This window comes from Pipra filicauda, unplaced genomic scaffold (genome assembly GCF_003945595.2).
Source record: "Pipra filicauda isolate LSUMZ 115617 unplaced genomic scaffold, ASM394559v2 scaffold5_size6683894_pilon, whole genome shotgun sequence".
NCBI lineage: Eukaryota > Metazoa > Chordata > Aves > Passeriformes > Pipridae > Pipra > Pipra filicauda.
In genome coordinates this window covers 1759670-1779818 of record NW_024104754.1, presented here as the reverse complement: position 1 = coordinate 1779818, position 20149 = coordinate 1759670, and the positions used below count along the sequence as shown (strand labels likewise).

Below are 20149 nucleotides of genomic sequence, written 5' to 3'. Positions count from 1 at the left end.
CTAAAAGTGATTCCTGTAATGACAGGAGAAAAAAAGTGAAAAGCAAGTTGCTAAGTAAAGGGCAAAGAAACTCAATATACTTGCACAATACATGGTATACATACCTCTCCCACGTCATATATAACTATTTGTCCCTCTGAATCACCTACAGCAATCTCTCTCCCAGAATGTGTCCATCTCACACGGTTCAGAGCAGGATTGCCCTCCACAGTGATGCTTGCAGTTGGTACCTATGTGGATTTGAAACACATTGCTAAAAATGCATCAGGTTTCCATAAGCTGTAGATTACAGAACACTCCTACTCCCTCTGTGTTGTATCAAAAGAAGTTCCCAGCACTTCAACTGATGCGCAGTAGGCAGATCAGAGACTGTACAACCATATAAATACTCTCAGTGACGTGACTAAAACAACACAGTTTCTGTCTCTTGGCCAAAGTTCAAATGTTCTTTATCAAAAAGCACATCTGCACTCTTCCTGCGAGACAGGAGGCACAGACATGCATCGAAGTCAACAACAAGGAGCCCTGGGATCTCAAGAAAGATTTTGACAGAGGGCAGGGATGAAATCAGGTGTTTTAGCACGTCAAGTCCTGTCCAAAAGGCTAGAACCAGGTAATTCCAATTTGAAGCCAGGGGCTGGCATATGGTCTACAACTTTCTTCTATATGCAGTTTTAAGAAGGTGAAATTTAAGTACTAAGTATCTGTCAGGTTTTTCCTCTGACCTACCTCCAACAAGTCTTGGAAAAGACTTATACTATAATGAAGTTCATAACTCATGCTGGAAAACCAAACATTCAGTTCTCTAAGTTGAGAAACAAATGACACCTTCACTGCAGTATTACCATGGCAATAGGAACAACAGTGGGGTGTGGTAACAGGTTCGTTCACGCTGTTAAGCTCTAGGCTGACAAGGTCACAGAGTGGGAGATCTATAATCACTTTCACAAAATGGATCAGTGTTACACCAGTAGACCTTTTGCACTCTTGTCACAGGTAAAACAATTATTGCTGTTATTCATTGTAAGGAGTCATCTAAGTTGCAACCCTGTAATCAAAGAATGCAGTCTATTACACAGAAGCTACTTGAACTACAGAATATCTGAGAACAACAAAAAACCAAACCAAAACACTATGGTAAACTCTTGACTTTTTTGTAAGTGTACAAACAGTTTTCCAGCTACATTTGACTGTTAACCTGACTTCCTCACCTCAGTATCATTGTTGAGATTCCACAGGTCAAGTCTGCCCATCCCATCCACACAGGCAAACAAGGCAGGGTGAGTTGGAGACCACATCACATCATACACATAATCTGAGTTGTCTTCAAAGGAGTAGAGAGGTTTGTTATTCTGAAAAAAAGCAAAGATGAAAATGCAATACCCAAACCCTGCAATTCAAAATTATAAAGCTAAAGGGCAAACCAAAATAGAGAACTTCAATATAACTAAAAAGTAATTCACATTTTGACTTGCTTTAAAAAAATGCCTCTGCAGAAACCAGCCCAAAATTAATGCTATTATTAAAGGTATGCTTTCCAAAGCATGCAGCCCTTTTGCTGGCTGCTACTGTAAAACAATAGCAAGACAACATTTTAAAAGACTGTAAATTTAACACATTAAGAATCTTGTAAATCAAGCCAATGATAATTCACTGACAGCACTTCAGACTATTACTGGGAGATTCTAACTCCGCTTCCTCTGCTTTGCATTCTTCAGGGCATCAAACTGACAAAGAAGTAATTCTGGCAATGGGAATGACATATTTCAATTGTGAGCCTCATGAAGTTTAACTGACATCAGTTTCAATGCTGTCCCTTAGTCCTCCACAAAAATTGTAGCAAAACATTTGCCTTATGAATATATGAAGCAACTGACTTTACAACATGATTTACATTTGATTACATTGTAATCATTGTTGATAACAAAGGGCAAAAGGGTGAAAAGAATGGATCAGAAGTATACAAATGATGCACAAGCTGAAAGCAAAGCTTTATGTTGTTAACTCATGTAGTTTTGCTCATCAGCTGCCTCCTCTTTGCAGGACTGCAGCTAAGAACCTCAGGGCTTCACAGGATTTGACTTCAGGTTAGTGAACTGCCTTAAGTAGCTTACATTATAGCACCACCTTGTGTCAAGGGCTACGAAGAAAACCACTGAACTATCTAAGTTACCTTAGTTGTCCAAAGCTTTACTGTCCAGTCAAAAGAAGAGGTGACAAAAAGATGTGAGAAGTCTACAGGTCCAACTGCTGCATGGCAGTTGATACCTGTGATTGGTCCCTGGTGTCCTTCAAACATCTCACTGATTCCAGCTTTGCTGTTTCAGAATATACAACCAAGGTTAATTTATTTGGAAACTGTACATCTGCAGACAGAGATAGCACTGAAATGCAATTTAAACATAGCCACAGGAAGATTTTGTTGCTTTATATGGATGTTACCTCACTGCAAAAGGCTTCACCACAGCAGGATCGCAGAAGACCAGGCTTGAAAACAGACCTTAAGTTCAACATCTATTTTCTACTAACCCTCAGTGCCAGAATATATCCCAGGGAGAAGAGACTCATTCGGCACGTACCAGTCCACACATTTAACTACATTGTCCTCCAAGCAATAGCTAAAACTTCCATTTACACAAGGAACAAAATCCAGTCTTTGGGAATGAGCGTAAAACTCCCACTGATTTAAGGGAAGTTTATGGACACGGGGTTCAGACATAAACCAGTAACAATATATCCCTAATAGCCTCCTATCAGGAGCAATGAAAAAGAAGGGGGGGAACAGATGGGAAAGATGTTACACAAAAGTGATACAATTTTGGGTATTTTGGAACCAAAAAGCTGTGCAGCGAGGGTGATATGTATTTGAGATGAAACCTGGACACTCAATTGTATTTAAGAAAGCAATTGATAAGATACAGTCAAGACAATTTCAAAATAGATTGAACAGCAGGAGAACAGCTAGCCAATTTAAGATTTGTGCGTGATGTTACTGTACAATTATCTACAAAACTGATACGAAGTTTGGAATGTTCTGCTACAATTCAAATGAATAAAGCCACAGTAACCTATGCTGTCCTCATCAACACAACTCATAATACCAATTCAGTATTCCAACTTCTCCTGTTTTTAAGGAAGCTCTTACTCAGGAAAAAGTGTGCACTGCAATTCACAAACAGCTACTTTGAACTCCTTCAACACAAAGGAGGAAATATGCACTTTAAATAATTTTAGGAGTGTAAAGCATGCAGGGACTCTTCTTTTCACTATTTTTATTTCCTTTGAATAATTAAAGTTTGTATTCACCTGCCATGACGGCATGCAGTGTACACTGAGCCTTCTTCACTGCCAACAACAAAGTTGTTGACATCTCCAATAGGGAAAGACATGCAGGTAACAGCCACAGCCTTGGACTGTTTGTGAACCAGCTCCATGCTGTCCTGTAGTGAAAATATCAGCAACTTAATTTATGAAAAGAAATATTAACACCTATAAAATCATTTAGATTTTGCAATAGGAAGGGGTTTTTATTTCACTTGTATAGATTGGGCAGGAATAAGGAAGTTTTCTTATTAAAATTGTTTCCACCACTAATAAAAGTGCAACAAAAATATACAAAAGGATCAACAGAAAATATTTGATTCCACAGGTGGGCAAATATTTTATCAAATATCAAGCTATTTTAATTCTGGGTGTTGGGAAACTGTTGATTACTGTTTCTAAAGCTAGTTAAATTTTTTTACAAAATATTAACCTGGAATAAATAGTGTATATATCCAAAGTTAGCTTACCTGTGGTTGGGAAAGCATGTCCAGACTCCAAGAGCATATTTTCCCATCAGTTGAGATACTAATCAAATTATGAGCATTCTGGGTCCCAACAACATTCACACAGTACACTGGGTGCTAAGAAATGTAAAATACTATCAGAAAGGAATTTACAGGTAATAACTGGTTCTGATATAATTAACATACAGTAAAATATACAACTTCACCTTTTAACAAAGCATAAAAGATTGAACAGATTGTCAAAAGTACAAATACTCCCCTATAAAACTGATACTTATTTTTCTGACACTTTGATAATGCTTAAATGTTCATGTCCATATTTTGGACATTCAGAAAAATCAATCAAGTGCACTGGACAGTTTCCTAGACATTAAACACATCTCAACATGGCACAGTCCTTAAAGATATTTCACCTCCTACCGTGTGAGCAGCAGCTGACAGTGGAGTTCTCTGCACTGGGGTTCTCTTATTGCTGCGATTATCCCATAGCACTATCTGGCCTGAGTATGTGCCACCAACCACCAGATTGGGATGAAATTTTGCAAATGTAGCTGACATCACTGCTGACTGATAGGAAGAAAAACAAACAACAAAATATACATAAACTATCATTCAATGACACTATGTCTAAAGAAAATGAGGACAAATATCAGAACAAGTTCTTTGCCTAGATTTATTCAATACACTGTTTCAGTGTCCAATGAACTTAAGGATTCACGTACCCTTTTTGACCCCTCAACAGTCTTTTTATCATTATAAAATGAAGTTTTCCTTGTCTTTTCTTTCACGTGCATACATCTGTATTCCTCTGAGCACAGTTTGTTAGCAAAGGAAGGCCCAATAACCCACAAAATTTTGATAATGTTTTGCCAAATTCTGTGCTTATTTTCTTAGAGAATGTAGAAATACATTTTGATACAACAAAGTTACTTCTGCGATCTGGGCTTTGACAGTAATGTGACAACTTGAGGTTAAATTTCAATTCAACTATGTAATTTTCCAAAACAACAGAAAAAAAGTGGCTATCTCGGGCTTGGCATAATGGAAGAGATTTGCATGTTTTTATCTTTCAGAAAACTACTAGAAAACTTTCATCTGCCTTTTTCTTGATGCATATTTCTAGTTTTCATCCTTGCTCCATCTCCTCAGACTGTCTTCATTTTATTCAGTAAAATAAGCTGTAGTAGTATATGCAATCCCACTCAATCCCCTTACATACAAACCTCTGTGGTTCAACCATTACACAAGAAGACTTTTTTATTTTTTAAATAAAGTAAGAAAATCAGTTCTCAAACACGACTGAATTCTGAATGATGTCAGAAATTCTGAAACAGGATAATGTTTCTCAGCCACAATCTCTAGCTATCAACATCTGTTGGCAAATAAGTGTGGTTAAAGTGAATGCCAGCCCAATGAAATTATTATATTGACAAACATCAGGAAGGTACTTGTCCAAATTCATCATGATAAAATCTTGAGCCTCCCAAGACAGAATCATACCTGGCAGTGAAAGACATACTCTGGGGTAGTTTTCTTGTACTTCATATTCCATACAAGGGCGACCCCATCAGGCTCGTGAGGTGCATCCTCATTGTTGTTGTAAGAGGCTACAAGTAATTCTGGGTACTGCACAGTAAATGGAAAAAAACCTCAAAGTAAGGAAGATGACTAGCTAATGGTTCAGATAATCTAGAATCTTTGCTTTCTTTCACCAAAATAGGGTTAAAAAAATCACCTTACATTACAATCACCACATTACAAATGAATGAAAAATTGTCAGTTAAAACTATTACTAATTTAGTTCATAAAACAGCATTAATGTACACATCAGTTCTTTCATCATAACTTGCTTTTAACTGTAAAACCCAGTACTTTTAAGTGAGCTTGCTTTTCAGTGAAGCTCGGAGTTACCTTTAAGTAGTCCATAAACCAAAAGCAAATATGCCAAAGACTTTTTTCATAATACAAACCTTTTGCTACTTTTCACAAAAGATTAACAAGCTCTGTCTACTTTTTGCAAATCATGGCAAGAACATATTTAGAAATGCAGCCTGTATCAACTGTACTTCTTATTTGAGTCAAATACGCAGAACAATTTACAAAGGTAACCGTTTAATCTAAGCATTATTTCTTACCTGAGATGACCAGTCCAAACAACTGACAACACGATGCTTTGACCAACGTTCATCAAAAAACTGCCTGTTTAATGACAGTTTTGCTCCTGCTTGAATCTCTCTATAAAGAGAATGAGGAGATATTAACCTTAGATCACTTTTTCAATTAAAAGTATTGGACATTCACAGGGAAGTATTCAACATTCACATTACCCTTCTTTGTCCTCTAAGTCTCTTCCACTGTAGTCAAAGAAAATGTTGATTTGCTCAGAAAGGGCTCTTTCAACAATCCTTGTGGAGTGATCAAAGAAACTTAAAAATTCTTCAGAATGCAAAATTTGTTGTTTTTCCTCTTCTGTAAGTTCATGAGGGGCAGCTGAAAAAAATTTATACATACGTTTTCTGAACTGCATGCTTTCACCAATTCTTTTCAGGAAAGAAAAATGAGTATTTACCGTGATTTAAAATAATTTTTACATTTTATATTTTGCTAGCTGATTGATATTTAACAAATTAATTTTAAATTAATGGAACAAAAAGTTAAAAATGTATTGATGCCTTTCTTTACAGCACACTGAGAATGTCTTGAGGTAAACTGTACCTTCTTCCTCCTCCTCTTTTTTTAATGTTTTTTCTTCCTCAGGTTCGACTAATGGTTTTGGTGCAACAACATCATCTTCCTCTTCTTCATCTAAGGAGAAACATTATGGTGAGACTGTCAGTGTTTCTAAAGAGTAACAGTAACATTCCATATGAATCTCAAATAAGCTGAGGTAAAACGGTATCATGCAGCTTAAAATGGTTGTATTTGTAAAATGCAGTCCCCAGGATAACATTATTGCAACCAAAACATCATTGGAATACTGTCTACACCTGGGTTTTAGTTCACTAAATTATGTAGTTGCATAAACTGAACTAAGACACATAAGAAATTGTAAAGAATCCAAAGCAGAAATCTCTTACAGGCATTCATGATTCCACACAAAACCATGTGGTGGATGCATGTTCTGTGTAACACATTGACACATTAATGCTGCAGAATAAAGAAAAATCAAGTGTCTAAGTCTACAGAGCAGCTGCTTATCTGTGATCTGAAACCATCAGAGTCTAATGGGTCTGCACATGGCATGAAGATGGCTTACATTAGCTTTCAGGTTGCTATTCCGAGAGGCAAATTTTGCTAAGGATAATAGCAGAGAGATTACATTTTTTCTGTCATTCTAGATGCAAGTCTCATTATCTGTATCATGTTTGGCAATGAGAACTTTACAGGAAAATGTGTTTTCCCTAATTGCAATGAATAACAAAATGTTAATGTTCGGGAATACTGACAAGGCTTACGGCACTTTCTGCATTTCTACATTTTATTCTTTGAATACTGTAAACCAGAAAATACCTTTAAATTACTTAGTGTTGTGGAATATGTATTTCCTGGCTTTTCTTCATCCACTTTCTAGAATAAGCTTCTGAAAAGACTCTTTTTATTGGTTAAACAGCTATGTCATCTGCTTATAAGGGAATGGCAGCAGGAGAGTGTTGCATGCCTCATCACAAGTAATGAGACAGTATTCAACAGGGACTAGGCTTGTTTGTTGCAGCCTCTCCCTGACCCATGTTCAAAGTTATCTAACACAAAAACTAAAGGAAAAAAAAAAATCCACATGCGTGCACACAAAAAGGGTTAAAAAAAAAAGGGGGTGGTTAAGGGATGGGAACCAGCTGCCAAGCCATGGTCCCAGCAGCCAGGCCAGCTGACTAGATAGCAACAACCAGATGGTACTGCTAGGATTGTCTCTCTACTATGAGGTGGCAATGGGATGGCACAACATTTTTCTGCCTGACTGCTTCCAATCATGTCTTTCCCCAATGGCAAGCCTGTGCAATTACCAGCACTCCAGGAGGTCTACAGACAAGCCTTTACCCTGCAAACAAAATACAGCTTGTAGGCCATACCAGCTGCCAAACCACACACATAGTGATAGGTTTAAAGAGGTCTGAAAATCTTTCTAACTCCATAGTATAGGCAATAAAAATATAACTGTACCTGCAGGAAAGAAAGCTTTAAATGACACCGTATAATGCACACAATAATACAAACTCCAACTTAATCAAAATGATAATGACGTATGCCAATCCTACATTACTTGAAATTGAGCGATTTTTATGTTCTGACAAGTTTACAGAACTAGGATAAATGGCATGAATGATTTCAATATATGCTCATACTTTTGAACCAAATGGTGAAGGTTAAAATCTTTCCTTTCAAGGGCCTCAATCAGCCACAAAGGAAAACAGTAATCACTGTCTTTTCAGCCAGCCCAACCGCATTTGTCAGCCCTTTCTCCGTCAATGCAGCCAGAGCAATCAACCTGCCAAACATTCAGAATGGAAAAACAATCTGAAAATACAGGGTATAATGCACCTGCCAGTGAAAATGGCCATTTCAAGAAAAGCTAGTGATCTCAGTGACCCTGCTGAGGAGGCGGTGGTGCAAAGGGGAAAGAACCCGTAAAAGAATTCTTAGTGATCTCCACTCTCTTGCACATTGACACTTCCTTACAAAGCATGCCAATTACAGCTTTTGTGCTACTTAAAAAAAATGAAAGCTTTTTTGGGCAAAATAATCACGCAGAGAAACAGAAAGACACTGCTCCTTTTTAGATGGATTCGCATGTACAGCAGACTTGTAACCTGAAAACTGTATAACTTATAGCCATTCTAAAGAATGGAATTCCTAATGTCAAATCACTATAGGTATGAACAATGATTAATTAAAAAATGCAATATGAGTTAACATACATGGATTTTAAGAACAACAAATACAGGACCACATATTCACATCACAGTCACTTCGATAAAAATCCCCCTCTTGTTCACTCTGCCAATCAATCTTGCAGAATTAAACGATGCCTTCAAATTTATAGATTTGGTTTTGGGTCACCCTGGATACATTATTCTAGCTTTGAAAGTCCCAAATTAGAAATTTCAGCCCAACCCCCCATTAGTCATACTACACTGATTCTAAGTACCATTTTCAGTGACAGGAGTCAACTTCTTGTCAAAGTAGACGGTCAACCCCTTAGTGCTAAGTGACCTTCTAATCTACATATTTTATTCAAAAGATCATATAGTTGATTGCTCCTGCCTTTTAATGTTTGAAACATAAATGGCATATATTATACAGAGCTCTAAATTCCTTCATAGTACTTTCACTGCATACAGCCAGCTGATATTACTGCATTTAAATGCAGGATACAGCACTTATTTTAATATTCTCGAAGTATCAGACTTGAAATTGAACATGTCATCTCACTGATTTATCTGTAACTACATAAATCTAAAACCTTCTGCCTAAAAAAGAGTCATATGCAAACTTTCTCATTCAGAGATCTGTAGGGGAAAAAAACCCAAAACAAAAAACCCCCACATATACAAGTTCTTGACCTTATTATCCAAAACTAGAATGCTTCTTATCCAAACCTGGGATGCTTTCTCAGAGAAGTTTACGATCAAAAAAGGAAGCATTAAACTATTGGACTACAAAAGAGGTAAGAAATGTTTAATTACTTTTCTTGTGTCTCCTTTATCTTGAATTTATTTGATAACAAGCAAGATGCTGGAATTTGCAAGGAATTGGCATAATAATAATGTATCACCCAAAGACTGAAAGGTTGGACACACTATTTCTGAAAAAGTTCCACATTTATGAAGTCAAGAACCACGATACAGTTGTGCATTTATTTCAAGTCAGCCAGCTCAATTTGGAAACCTTAAGGGAACTTCTTAACTTCATCCCCCTTATTCATTATTGACTGTCCCTACTGGCATTTTATGCCACTTCAATTGTCAGTATACCAAATACAATTTCAGATTTAAAAAAGGCTGCTAAGACTAGGAAAAGTCATAAGGCCATGAAGACAGGAAATGGGACTGTCACATCAACATATTAATGAATATTCATTATAATATGCTAAGGGCTTTACACCATATTGTTTCTGACAGGCGAACAGGGGATCTAAGGTTACAAACTGAGCAGCAAAGTAGCTGCTATTTTTATGCAATCTTTAATGGCAACAAATTTCTTGTCAATGAATGCTAAAAACAGATTTAATGAACCACTGAATTTTTACTTTAAGCTAACATCGAAATTGTGATGTATTTTGGCAAGACAGAAAGAAAAGCAGTGCTATAAATTAGGCTGCACCTAGCAATAAACACTGTAGAGTGCAGTTCCAGTTGTCTGAGTAATCTGTTGCTGCAGAGTAGGTTAATCAAAGTTAAATCATCTGTGAAATGGGTGGCTTTTGTTAAGCTGAATGTCTTCATATCAAGTTTTCCCATCTATATTTCACTGTACATTTCAAGGCATGTACTAGATAATACAGAATCACAGAATATTCTGAGTTGAAAGGGATCGTACACGAATATACAGAGGTCTGTTATTATTATTAAAATATTAAAATGCATAAATGCTACATTCATCATAACAGCATCCAAGAACCAAATCCTATACACCATACTGTTATTACTCTGCTTAATATTTTAATTCTATGTCTTGGAGACATTAGCAGACAATTATTCCTCAAAGAGTGGAGCTAATACATTAATACTGTCTGCCTTAATTGTGACAGCTGAGCAAAACCATATTCCCCTATATCCCATCTTTCTTTGAATTAATGACTTCAAGGACTCAGAACACATCTTTACTGGGCATATTGGTGACTAATTTCTTTCCATGTGATTTTGAACAATATGTTATCAAATCACAAAGGAAGAGATCAAATAGTATAGTAGAGACCAGTGTGGCAAGATGTATAGATAAGAAAAAAAGAATTAACACCAATGATTACAATACTGTGTGTAGTGGCCAACATAGAGCCTGCAGAACATGAAGACATACCAGAGTTCACATCTGAATTACATCTTTGTTGTTGAAACAATTTCTGCTGCCTGCTAGAAAAAAATGAGTCAAGGAATGGAACATAATTTCAAACGTATTTTCAGACAGTAGATCTGAAAAATCCGTTGCCAAATAGAGGTTAAATAACAGCCCTAATAACCAGCTGACCACACCAAAATTGAACAATGAGAGAAGCAGGAGAAGTGTTACACACAGCATCAGTGAGAAATAGCAAAAAGGGGATGTTAGAAAAAGGATGCTGCGGAATGAAGCAACCTAAACACCGCATGTTCATGTTATGATCATGACAAGTTACTGAAGTGTAGTAATGGCATACAGACAGAGACACTCAGGCTTAGTTTATCAAGTAAGGGAGAACAGCATCAAGTATGGCACAACACTTTTACCAAGCCAAAAATAATTTAATTGGTCTCTAAATAAAAAAGATGGTCATCATTACTGTATGTACAGAATGACAAAACTCACCAAAATGGAAACAGAACATGCCAAAAGAACACAAAAAAAAAAAGGACCTATTTTCTCTGCTATATGCCTCATAACAATGAACCATTTCATCATTTCATTTCATTTCTTTTAGGTAACAAATACAGCTGCTACAAGAGAGGAGGGTGAAAACTAAGGCTATTGAAAATTTAAGAGAAAAAAATCAAACCAATAGTGTGAGGAGAAACACCCCAACAAGTATTGCAAATTTACCTTCTAAGTGTACTTTGGATGTGGGCATCTTCCTATAGTGAAACATGTTCATCTTCCTATATGAAACATGTTTATTAACTTCAATTAATGGGGAAGTTTAAGATTCCATAGAGTTCAGTATACAGTGAATGACTTCCTGTGACAAAATACTTACAACTCTAAATAAGATTCAACCTATAATCTCAGTGAAACTGACTTCTAGGAGACCCCAATTTTATTGTTTTACAATAAAAAAGACTTAATCTTCCTAAGACAGGCAGTTTCTCAAATACTTTGAGGTCATAATAAATCAACATATTAGTACTGCACTAAAATAATGGAAGTTGCAAGAACTGTTAGCACACCCAAGGAAGCTGTTCATCACCCAAGGAAGCTGTCACATTTCAAAATTAATTTAACTGTTACACTGAATCCAAAACAGGCATTTCCAAATGCCAACTTTTAGTTGAGGACATGAAGTCTCTCCTATTTAACTTACTTGGTATGTGTTGCCATTTCCATAACAACTGGAAACTGTTTTAAAACTAATTTACTTCTATTTCCTATTTATCTGTCTCTGGTGGGACAGACTAGTTGTAGTTTGAATGTTTCCTAATTCAGATTACAATACAACTACAAAACCACTGTGCCACACAGAATTGGATCAGAGAGAACTATTTAATTTGGTGTTTTGTTGTGCGTTTGTTATTTCCTCCCCCCCGCTTCCAAATCGGTGTTAGCACAATGAAACCTACAGCACGAGCGGACCTAAACCTGCAGAACAACTGCACAGCATATCTAATAAAACTGCTTCTATCTTCCTTTATTCAAAAGCACAGCTCCAGCAGCATTTTAAAATCTCGAGATATATTAATTAAGGGTCTGGTTCACTTCATTTTATACGGAGGTGTGAACACTGGATCTAACCAAGCTCAGATGCAACTTTGTTCCTGTACAAAGGAGCTACTGCAGGTGTAAATCCAGTTGCAAGCTCCACTTTCAAGTGTACTTTGCAAGGTAACTTTGTTTACAGTATGTGCTCTTAGATAAATAAAAGCCACGACAACTCAGATTGTGAGAATAAGAGTCTATAAGCCACATTTTATAGAATTTAAATTTATCTAACTGCACCCAAAAATTCAGCATATTGCTTTTGTCAATTGTTTTTAAAGAGTTCAAAGTTTTCTTACCACAATAAAAATCTCTTACCTAGTGACTCCTTTTTTGGAGGCAGCATGATTTACTCTTTTTTTAAGCCTATATCCTATTAGTGTTGTCATTGTAAAATGTGAACACAGAGCTTAATTATGAATGTATTCATGCAGTCTTAAGATAGACCTTAAAAAGATCTTTGACACTAATATGATGAAAAGGCACCTGTAAGCACACATACATTAAAAAATTTATGATGGCCCTAAAGAAATCAGTATTTCTAAGGTGGAATGGATCAGGAGACAACACATGTATTACAGAGCTTTCTGGTAAATGCAGAAATAAAGATGACCACCTTTCCAACTGCACTACAGTAAACCTCAACTACAGCCTATCCACTGTGAAACTCGGATCATACAATTCCAAGCAATTTCCACTGTCAGCAGGCAGCAGAAATAAAACTCTTCAAGCACATAAACTATGAACTGAGTCTTCAGATTCCATGAACCTGACAGAGGAAAGAAAAAGAGACCTGAGGGATTAGAGAAAGGAAACGTTAAGGTCATAGGAGAAATGAAAGCAGAAAAACCCTAAACACTTACCTGTGCAGGGATACAGACAAAATGAAGAATGGAAAAGAAGCACAGTTAGCAAAAAAGCATATCCTCTGGCTCTCTGAATAATGAAATTTGGAAGATATATCCTTGCATAAATACCCAAAAGTTCACATACTAAAGAGCAGGAAAATGCAAAATTATGAATTTAGAATTAGGTACTAAAATTGCTAGCAAAGACACATACTCAAAGTCAGTCACATTAAACTACCAAGAGATTGTGTTGTAGAACTACACACAAGTCAGGTCAAGACTAGTATTTTCGTTTGCAGCTAAATTCAAGTATTTCAACATTGTAAAGCAAATTTATTAACTAACCACATTTTCTTCGGAAAAATTTATTTTCTGAAAAGCAAACAACTCAGAAAGAAAGCCCATGTTTAATGGCTGCATAAGGTAATAAATAAATTAGTTCCTTCTTTTAAAACTCAAAGTACAAGTGCCAGGTATAAAAATTCAAATTCTTAAGAAGCAGGGGAGTTAATTGCTAAGTCGGTGTAAGGATACACAGCCTTCAAGATGGCTTGGGTTGCAAGTGACCTTAAAAGATCACCTAGTTCCAACTTCCCTGCTGTGGGCAGGGATACCTTCTACTAGACCAGGTTGCTCAGAGCTCCATCCAGGCTAGTCTTGAGCACTTCCAGGGATGGAGCAGTCATAGCTTCTCTGGGCAACCTGTGCCAGTGCCTCACCATCCTCAGAGTAAAGAATTTCTTCCTAATATCTAATCTAAACTTACCCTCTTTCAGTGTAAAGCCATTCACCCTAGCCATGTACCCCTACAGGTAACAGAAGGCTGCTATAAGGTCTTCCTGAAGCCTTCTCTTCTCCAGGTTGAACAATCCCAATTCTTTCAGCCTTTTCTAATAGAAGAGGTGTACCATCTCTCTAATCATCTTGGTGACACTTCTCTGGACTTGCTCCAACAGGTGTGTGTCCCTCCTCTGCTGGGGACCCAACAGCTGGATGAAGTACTCCAGGTAGAGTCTCAGGAGAGTGGAGAAGAGGGCCAGAATCATCTGCCTCAACCTGCTGATCTGCTTTTGATGCAGCCCAGGACACGTTTGGCTTTCTTGGCTGCAAGTGCACATTGGTGGCTCATGTCCAGCCTCTCATCCACCAGCACCCCAAGTCCTTCTCAGCAGGGCTGCTCTCAGTCTGTTCATCCACCCAGCCTGTGTTGATACTGGGGGTTGTCCCAACCCAAGTGTACTTGGTGTTGTTGAACCTCAGGAGATTCCCATGGCCCCACTTCTAGAGCTTGTCCAGGTCCCTCTGGATGGCATCCCATCCTTCAGGCATGTCAACGACCCCACTCAGCCTTGTGTCACCTGCAAATTTGCCGAGAGTGCACTCAATTCCTTTGTCTATTAACAAAGGTATGAAATAACACTAGTCCCAGTACGGACCCCTGAGGGACACCACTTGTCACTGATGTCCACTGGGACTCTGAACCATTGACCACTACCCTCTGGATACAGCTGTTCATCCTATTCTTTATCCAACTGACAGTTCACCCACCAAATCCATCTCTCTCCAATTTATAGAGAAAGGTGTTGTGGGGGACTGTGTCAAAGGCCTTACAGAAGTCCAAAGAGATGACATGTGTAGCCCTTCCCTTGTGCGCTGATGTAGTCACTCCACTGCAGAAAGCCAGCAGGTCAGTCAGGACTTGCCCTTGGTGAAGCCATGCCAGTTGTCTCAAATCACGTCCCTGTCCTACATGTGCCAGGTTGTGTGTGTATTCTAAAACATCATAAATGCAAAATATATCCCATTTATTTATCAGCTGTCAGCTAATTAAGCAACTCAGTGTCTAATCTGAACAGTTACTAGGAGTGTGAAAATACCACGTATTAGTAGTAAGAGTGACGTTAAACAAGATGCGGAATGACAGTTAGCAAGACCTGTAAGAATTTAATAACAGAATTTATATCAATTATCTCACATATCAACCTTCATTTACCTTATTAAGTTTCAAGATCACAAATGCTGGTTTTAATTCAGCCAGTCATTGTTATTATAATCGAAGAAACCAAAAAATAACTTAGGTAGTAATAAGTTAATCATTCACCTTCCTTTGGCTGAGTCATAACAGGTGTTTGCGTCTCCTTTGTATATGTAACAACTTCTCGAGGAGGAAAGTCAACTTGTGTAATTTTGGCCATTCCAAGTTTAACAGGTCCACGTCTAAATAAAATTAATACAGAAATCAGAAAAAAAAATTAACTTTATTAATTATTTCATATTTTGCCCACAATAATACCCAAGTCATCCTGTCACAGCACTGCTTAGTCAAACGTAAATCCAGTGAAAGCTCAACTCTGAAGAAGTCACACAATTATGACTAATATTTTATCATTATTATTTAAAATCAGCTATTTATACATCTGTGACAAAAACAAATATATGCATACATAAATAGCTGGACTGTAGGACATAATTTTAAATTTTTGCTCTTTCCGTTTGACCAGAGTACTGCCACATATATGACACATCCCTATTTTCAGTGGAACAGATCTGCTGACAAGTCATGTTTGTACAGCAACAGTTCTAGGATTTTAAAGTTTGCAAACCAACCTAGTTATTCTGCAGGAAAAAGCATTTCCTAGTTTTTTAACTTTGCTGCCCTTTTTTTGTTCAGCTCTAACACAGTGTTTAGAATGCAGAACTGCAAGTTAACCTGAAATTCACACTGACAAGTGATTTATCCATAATATGTTATTCCAGAGCACAATACTGAAAACCTCTGAGCTTTCTGGCTTTAGTTCATGGAAGATCCTATAAAGGTAGATATAGCTAACATCAAACTACAATATATAATGTACTTCCAAAACTGGCACAAAATTAATTCAGTCATTGTAGCTTCCTATAAAAGCTAATTGCAGTATGTCCTGTAATAATACTGCAACGATCCAACAATTTACCTATATCAAACTGAGTTTTTTATTATCTACTCCTTTCCTGAGATAAAAGTGGAAGAGTAACACCTTTTGAAAGGTTTTGGTGAGCAGAATCATAATTCTTAGAGCACAATACAGGTTCTAGTAAGTGCTTATAATGAGATACAGCTTTTATAAACATATTTATAAGAAAAGACGGGAGTTGCTCTGTTTTTAAATGCAGTCATTCTAACTTTTTTATATTAAATAAATTACTTCCTAAAGTTTACATTTTGTCAAAGAAAGACTCAAAGGAAAACACAAATAAGTTTTGTTATTAGAAATAAGCATCTAATGTATATTAAATAATATAAAAATTTCCCATTACACGCAAATTGTGCTAGGTCTAGGGACAGTGAATTTCTATTACTTACAGAACAGTTTCTTAACAACCACAACTTGAAGTCTTAAAGAAAAAATAGGCTCTTATATATATAATGTAAGTATAATAATATACATATTATCCATAAGCATATGAAAGAGGGAATATAAGAAATCTATGCAATACCCCAGATCGGAATCAGAGTGGAGCTGAAGAACTGATGGATCAGTATCCCAATGCAGCGTCCTGATACCCCAGGTTGAACAATCATGCAGCATTAGCAAAAAAGGCCAGAGATTAGTGAAGCAAATACACACTATAAAATTCTAGAGTTACAGCAAGCTTATAGTTATTTCATTATTCACAAGAAACGAGGCAATGCAACATCAGTTATGGGAAATTCAGCACTCAGTGCAATAACACATGCAGTAATTATAAAAGTTAAGAAGCAAACACAGAATTCAGAGCTATCAGCAAAGAATTAAACTATTTTAAAGATTGAAAGTTAAAGACTTGCAAAAAATGTAGCTCTTATGAAAGGCAAATAAAAATACTGACAAGAACCACTAGAAACTTCACATTCCTTTTAAAATCTGTTCAAATTTGTTCATGTCATATGAAGACAGATTTGTTAACATAATGCAAACTTGCCCAGAGCAGTAAATATGTGGGGGAAACTGTCATATTGGTAAAGGAAATGAGTCAACACATAAGCCTTTTGGTAGTGGGGTAAAAAAGCATTTCCACTGGGATAGAGAACTGCTAGAGTTTCCAAGATGTGACACTGCAGTAATTATGGGTTAAGCACTGCCTTGGGCTTGTAAGTGTCATCTGAGTTAGAGCCAACTCCATTTAAGATACTTAAAATCTCTTAGAAATAGTGGGCTTTGGATTAATAATACGTTTCAAAGTCATGTGGAATAATGAACAGAATGGATCTATTTCAAGTCGCTTTTGTATCAGAAGAAATATGAAGGGGGAAATCAATATTCCCTCCCCCTTCATTTTTCATCCTTTCTTCACAAATTTTCATGTAGTCTATTGGCTGCTATCAGGCTTGGGCAGAATTTTAAAAACGCACTTGTAAGAGATTAACAGATAACAAGCATGGTTTCTTCTGAAATCCTCAGGTGTTATTTTATATATATAAAAATACCATATTTTTGAATAAAGAAAATAAGTAATTTTACATTTTCAACCCATACATGGTAACTTTCCTATAAATCAGGTGCAGAATTCCTAAAAGCAAAGTTGATCTGAAAAATGTACACACAATGCCATAAAAGCTCATAAATATGAGTGTCATGCACTACCTTGTTCTTGTAGAAAGTATGCATTAGAAGTATTAATCATAGTTTAATTAAGAATTATAAATCCACTGTCTTCATATCTAGCAAATCAATTGCATCCACAGCAATAACTTCACACCTATATCTCCAAAACCTTTTCATATCTTTTGTGCATCAGAAAACACATGATTTTAGCCTGAAGTCAATTAGTTTGAGTATACTTATTTGTTACATCTCTGCTATCATTCTTGACAAAGAGAATTAAGCTTGGAGTTTAATCTGGTGCCTGAGACTTCAAGCTGTATATTGCATTTCATGTCATATGCATTATAAGCAAAACCAAACCACCACCCAAAACTTCACGTTGCAAAGGGTAACTTAGCTAGAGATACAAATGTTGCATCATCACAATACTTGTCAAACATTTTCTCAACTTTTTCAATCCCATTTGAGAGGAACCTGGGGAAAGGGCTACAAATCTAAAAGGCTCCAACGTTTGCACCTGCTTAAGATCTAGCCCTTATTGAGGTGGCTTTCCTGCTTTCAAAGCACTCTTTTCACTTTCAAGAGTTGTTGCAGTGGTGCCAGGGACAGTCTGTCTTTTAAAATAGTTTAAGTCAACAAACAGTGCAGGATAAACAATTAAATGTTTCTCAGAGATATTCTTTTAAAATAAAGATAACATTCTGAGATAAAATTCAACTATTACATATGTACTAAAATGATGTAAACCACTGTTTCTTTAGTTTTCCAGTTGTTTATTATGCCTTGAGTTAAATGAATTTATCTACAAGCTTCAGTTAACAGAAGTGCCCATTCTTCCACATATGCCTGAACTTCCCTGTATCCAGGCACATTCCTAATGCCTCCTATATCTCTAAAAAGTCTTTTTTGCTTCTGAACTAGTTCTATTAAGCATCCACCAAGCCAAAAAGTAAACCAACTGTATTAATTTCTAGTCTTAAACTTATACTCTTAACTGAGGAAAAGGGAAAAAACCAGGCTCAAACTAGGAAACAACTCTTTACTGATGAAAACAAAGCAAGACAGATGGAAGTAACAGCAGGAACAGTCTGAACACTGTTCTACTAATTAGTAAAAGAGTTACTGACAAGATTCAGCATCACAGAAGAAGCCTTCTAACACATCTCATATTGATATGAGTCACCTGTGAAATACCAGAAAAAAGACCAAGTGATATCAGAGTCCAACTTTCAGGTTCAAATGGATGGGTATGTCAGAAATGTATGAACTTGTACTAACAGTCTGGGATACAGACACCTCTTTCCCGGGGGAGAGGAAGAATATTATCCAGTGATCAGAGAATAAGCAAGGGGACTCTTAGAGGGACTCTATAATGCCTTCAATTTAGCTGTACATTCATACCTCCATGCCTTTAATACCACAATCTTGACACAGATTTAAAGTTTGAAAATGCATGAAGCTACTGAGGCTTAGGGTATGAGTTTTCTCAGGGTTTCATAAGAAAATGTATGCATACAACACTGTGTTACTATGTTTGAGAACATACAATCAGAGAGCACAGTGCACTGATGAGGTAGAAATAAATTTACCACACAACATGGCGTTCAGTTACAGGTATGTGGCCTATCCATACTGTTTCATACTGAATTTAAATTAGGTATGAATGGAAAAAGTTCTTTTCTTTTTAAAAAGTTATCATCAAGTACTTCTTGTTTATTCTTCCAGACAGTGAATTTAAATATAAAATTACTATTTAATAAGCAATAATGACAGATTTAAAATAATTAAAATCTGCTTGTTACTCAGTTAAGGAACAATTACATTGGTTCTTAATTACCATGATGGACAAACAAGATCACACCTGGGCACTGTTAAAAAAAAGTTCATATTTGCTGCCTGATGTATTCTCTGTTTGAACATAATGATTTCTACTTAGAAATAGGCACCATAAAACTGCTGTTCAGGCCATTAACATTTTGAATATTTGCAGATTAAGACTGTATATAATTAAGAATGCATGACCCACATGTATACAAGATGTCACTGAAGTCTTTTTAAAAGATATTTCAAAGTGGTCTAAATACTCATTCCTTCTCCAAAACAAGTACTCATATAAGATCAAAAGTAACTGATGATAACTGCTGAGGTTACTGTGCTTTAACTAAATTTCATCCACAATGCATATTTAGTAAATTTTAAGTGCAGGAACTTAATATTGGTAAGATATTTTCTCAGCAAATTAACAGGCAGCTACTGCTCTTATTCGCAGATCATGACCAGGAAACAGCAGAAATACCCTTTGGAAGTAGTGTTTCCCACCTTATCACCACTTTGAATATATAACAGA

General features: G+C 36.5%; 1 protein-coding gene across 8 annotated transcripts in view; it reads right to left on the bottom strand.

Moving 5' to 3' along the window:
• Nucleotides 1-20149, bottom strand: part of DYNC1I2 (dynein cytoplasmic 1 intermediate chain 2) — a 32888-nt gene that overhangs the window by 4741 nt on the left and 7998 nt on the right. For 6 of the 8 annotated variants that reach the window (XM_027733678.2, XM_039387940.1, XM_027733673.2 and 3 more), the window contains exons 5-16: nucleotides 16715-16774; nucleotides 15339-15454; nucleotides 6504-6593; nucleotides 6116-6278; nucleotides 5924-6023; nucleotides 5289-5414; nucleotides 4209-4355; nucleotides 3792-3905; nucleotides 3307-3440; nucleotides 2174-2318; nucleotides 1212-1352; nucleotides 105-230 (exon numbers count right to left, since the gene is read on the bottom strand). In XM_027733678.2, coding sequence (XP_027589479.1) covers nucleotides 105-230; nucleotides 1212-1352; nucleotides 2174-2318; nucleotides 3307-3440; nucleotides 3792-3905; nucleotides 4209-4355; nucleotides 5289-5414; nucleotides 5924-6023; nucleotides 6116-6278; nucleotides 6504-6593; nucleotides 15339-15454; nucleotides 16715-16774 — 1462 coding nt within the window. The remainder of the gene's footprint in view (nucleotides 1-104; nucleotides 231-1211; nucleotides 1353-2173; nucleotides 2319-3306; nucleotides 3441-3791; nucleotides 3906-4208; nucleotides 4356-5288; nucleotides 5415-5923; nucleotides 6024-6115; nucleotides 6279-6503; nucleotides 6594-15338; nucleotides 15455-16714; nucleotides 16775-20149) is intronic. The other 2 variants (XM_027733676.2, XM_027733677.2) reach the window with 1 other exon arrangement.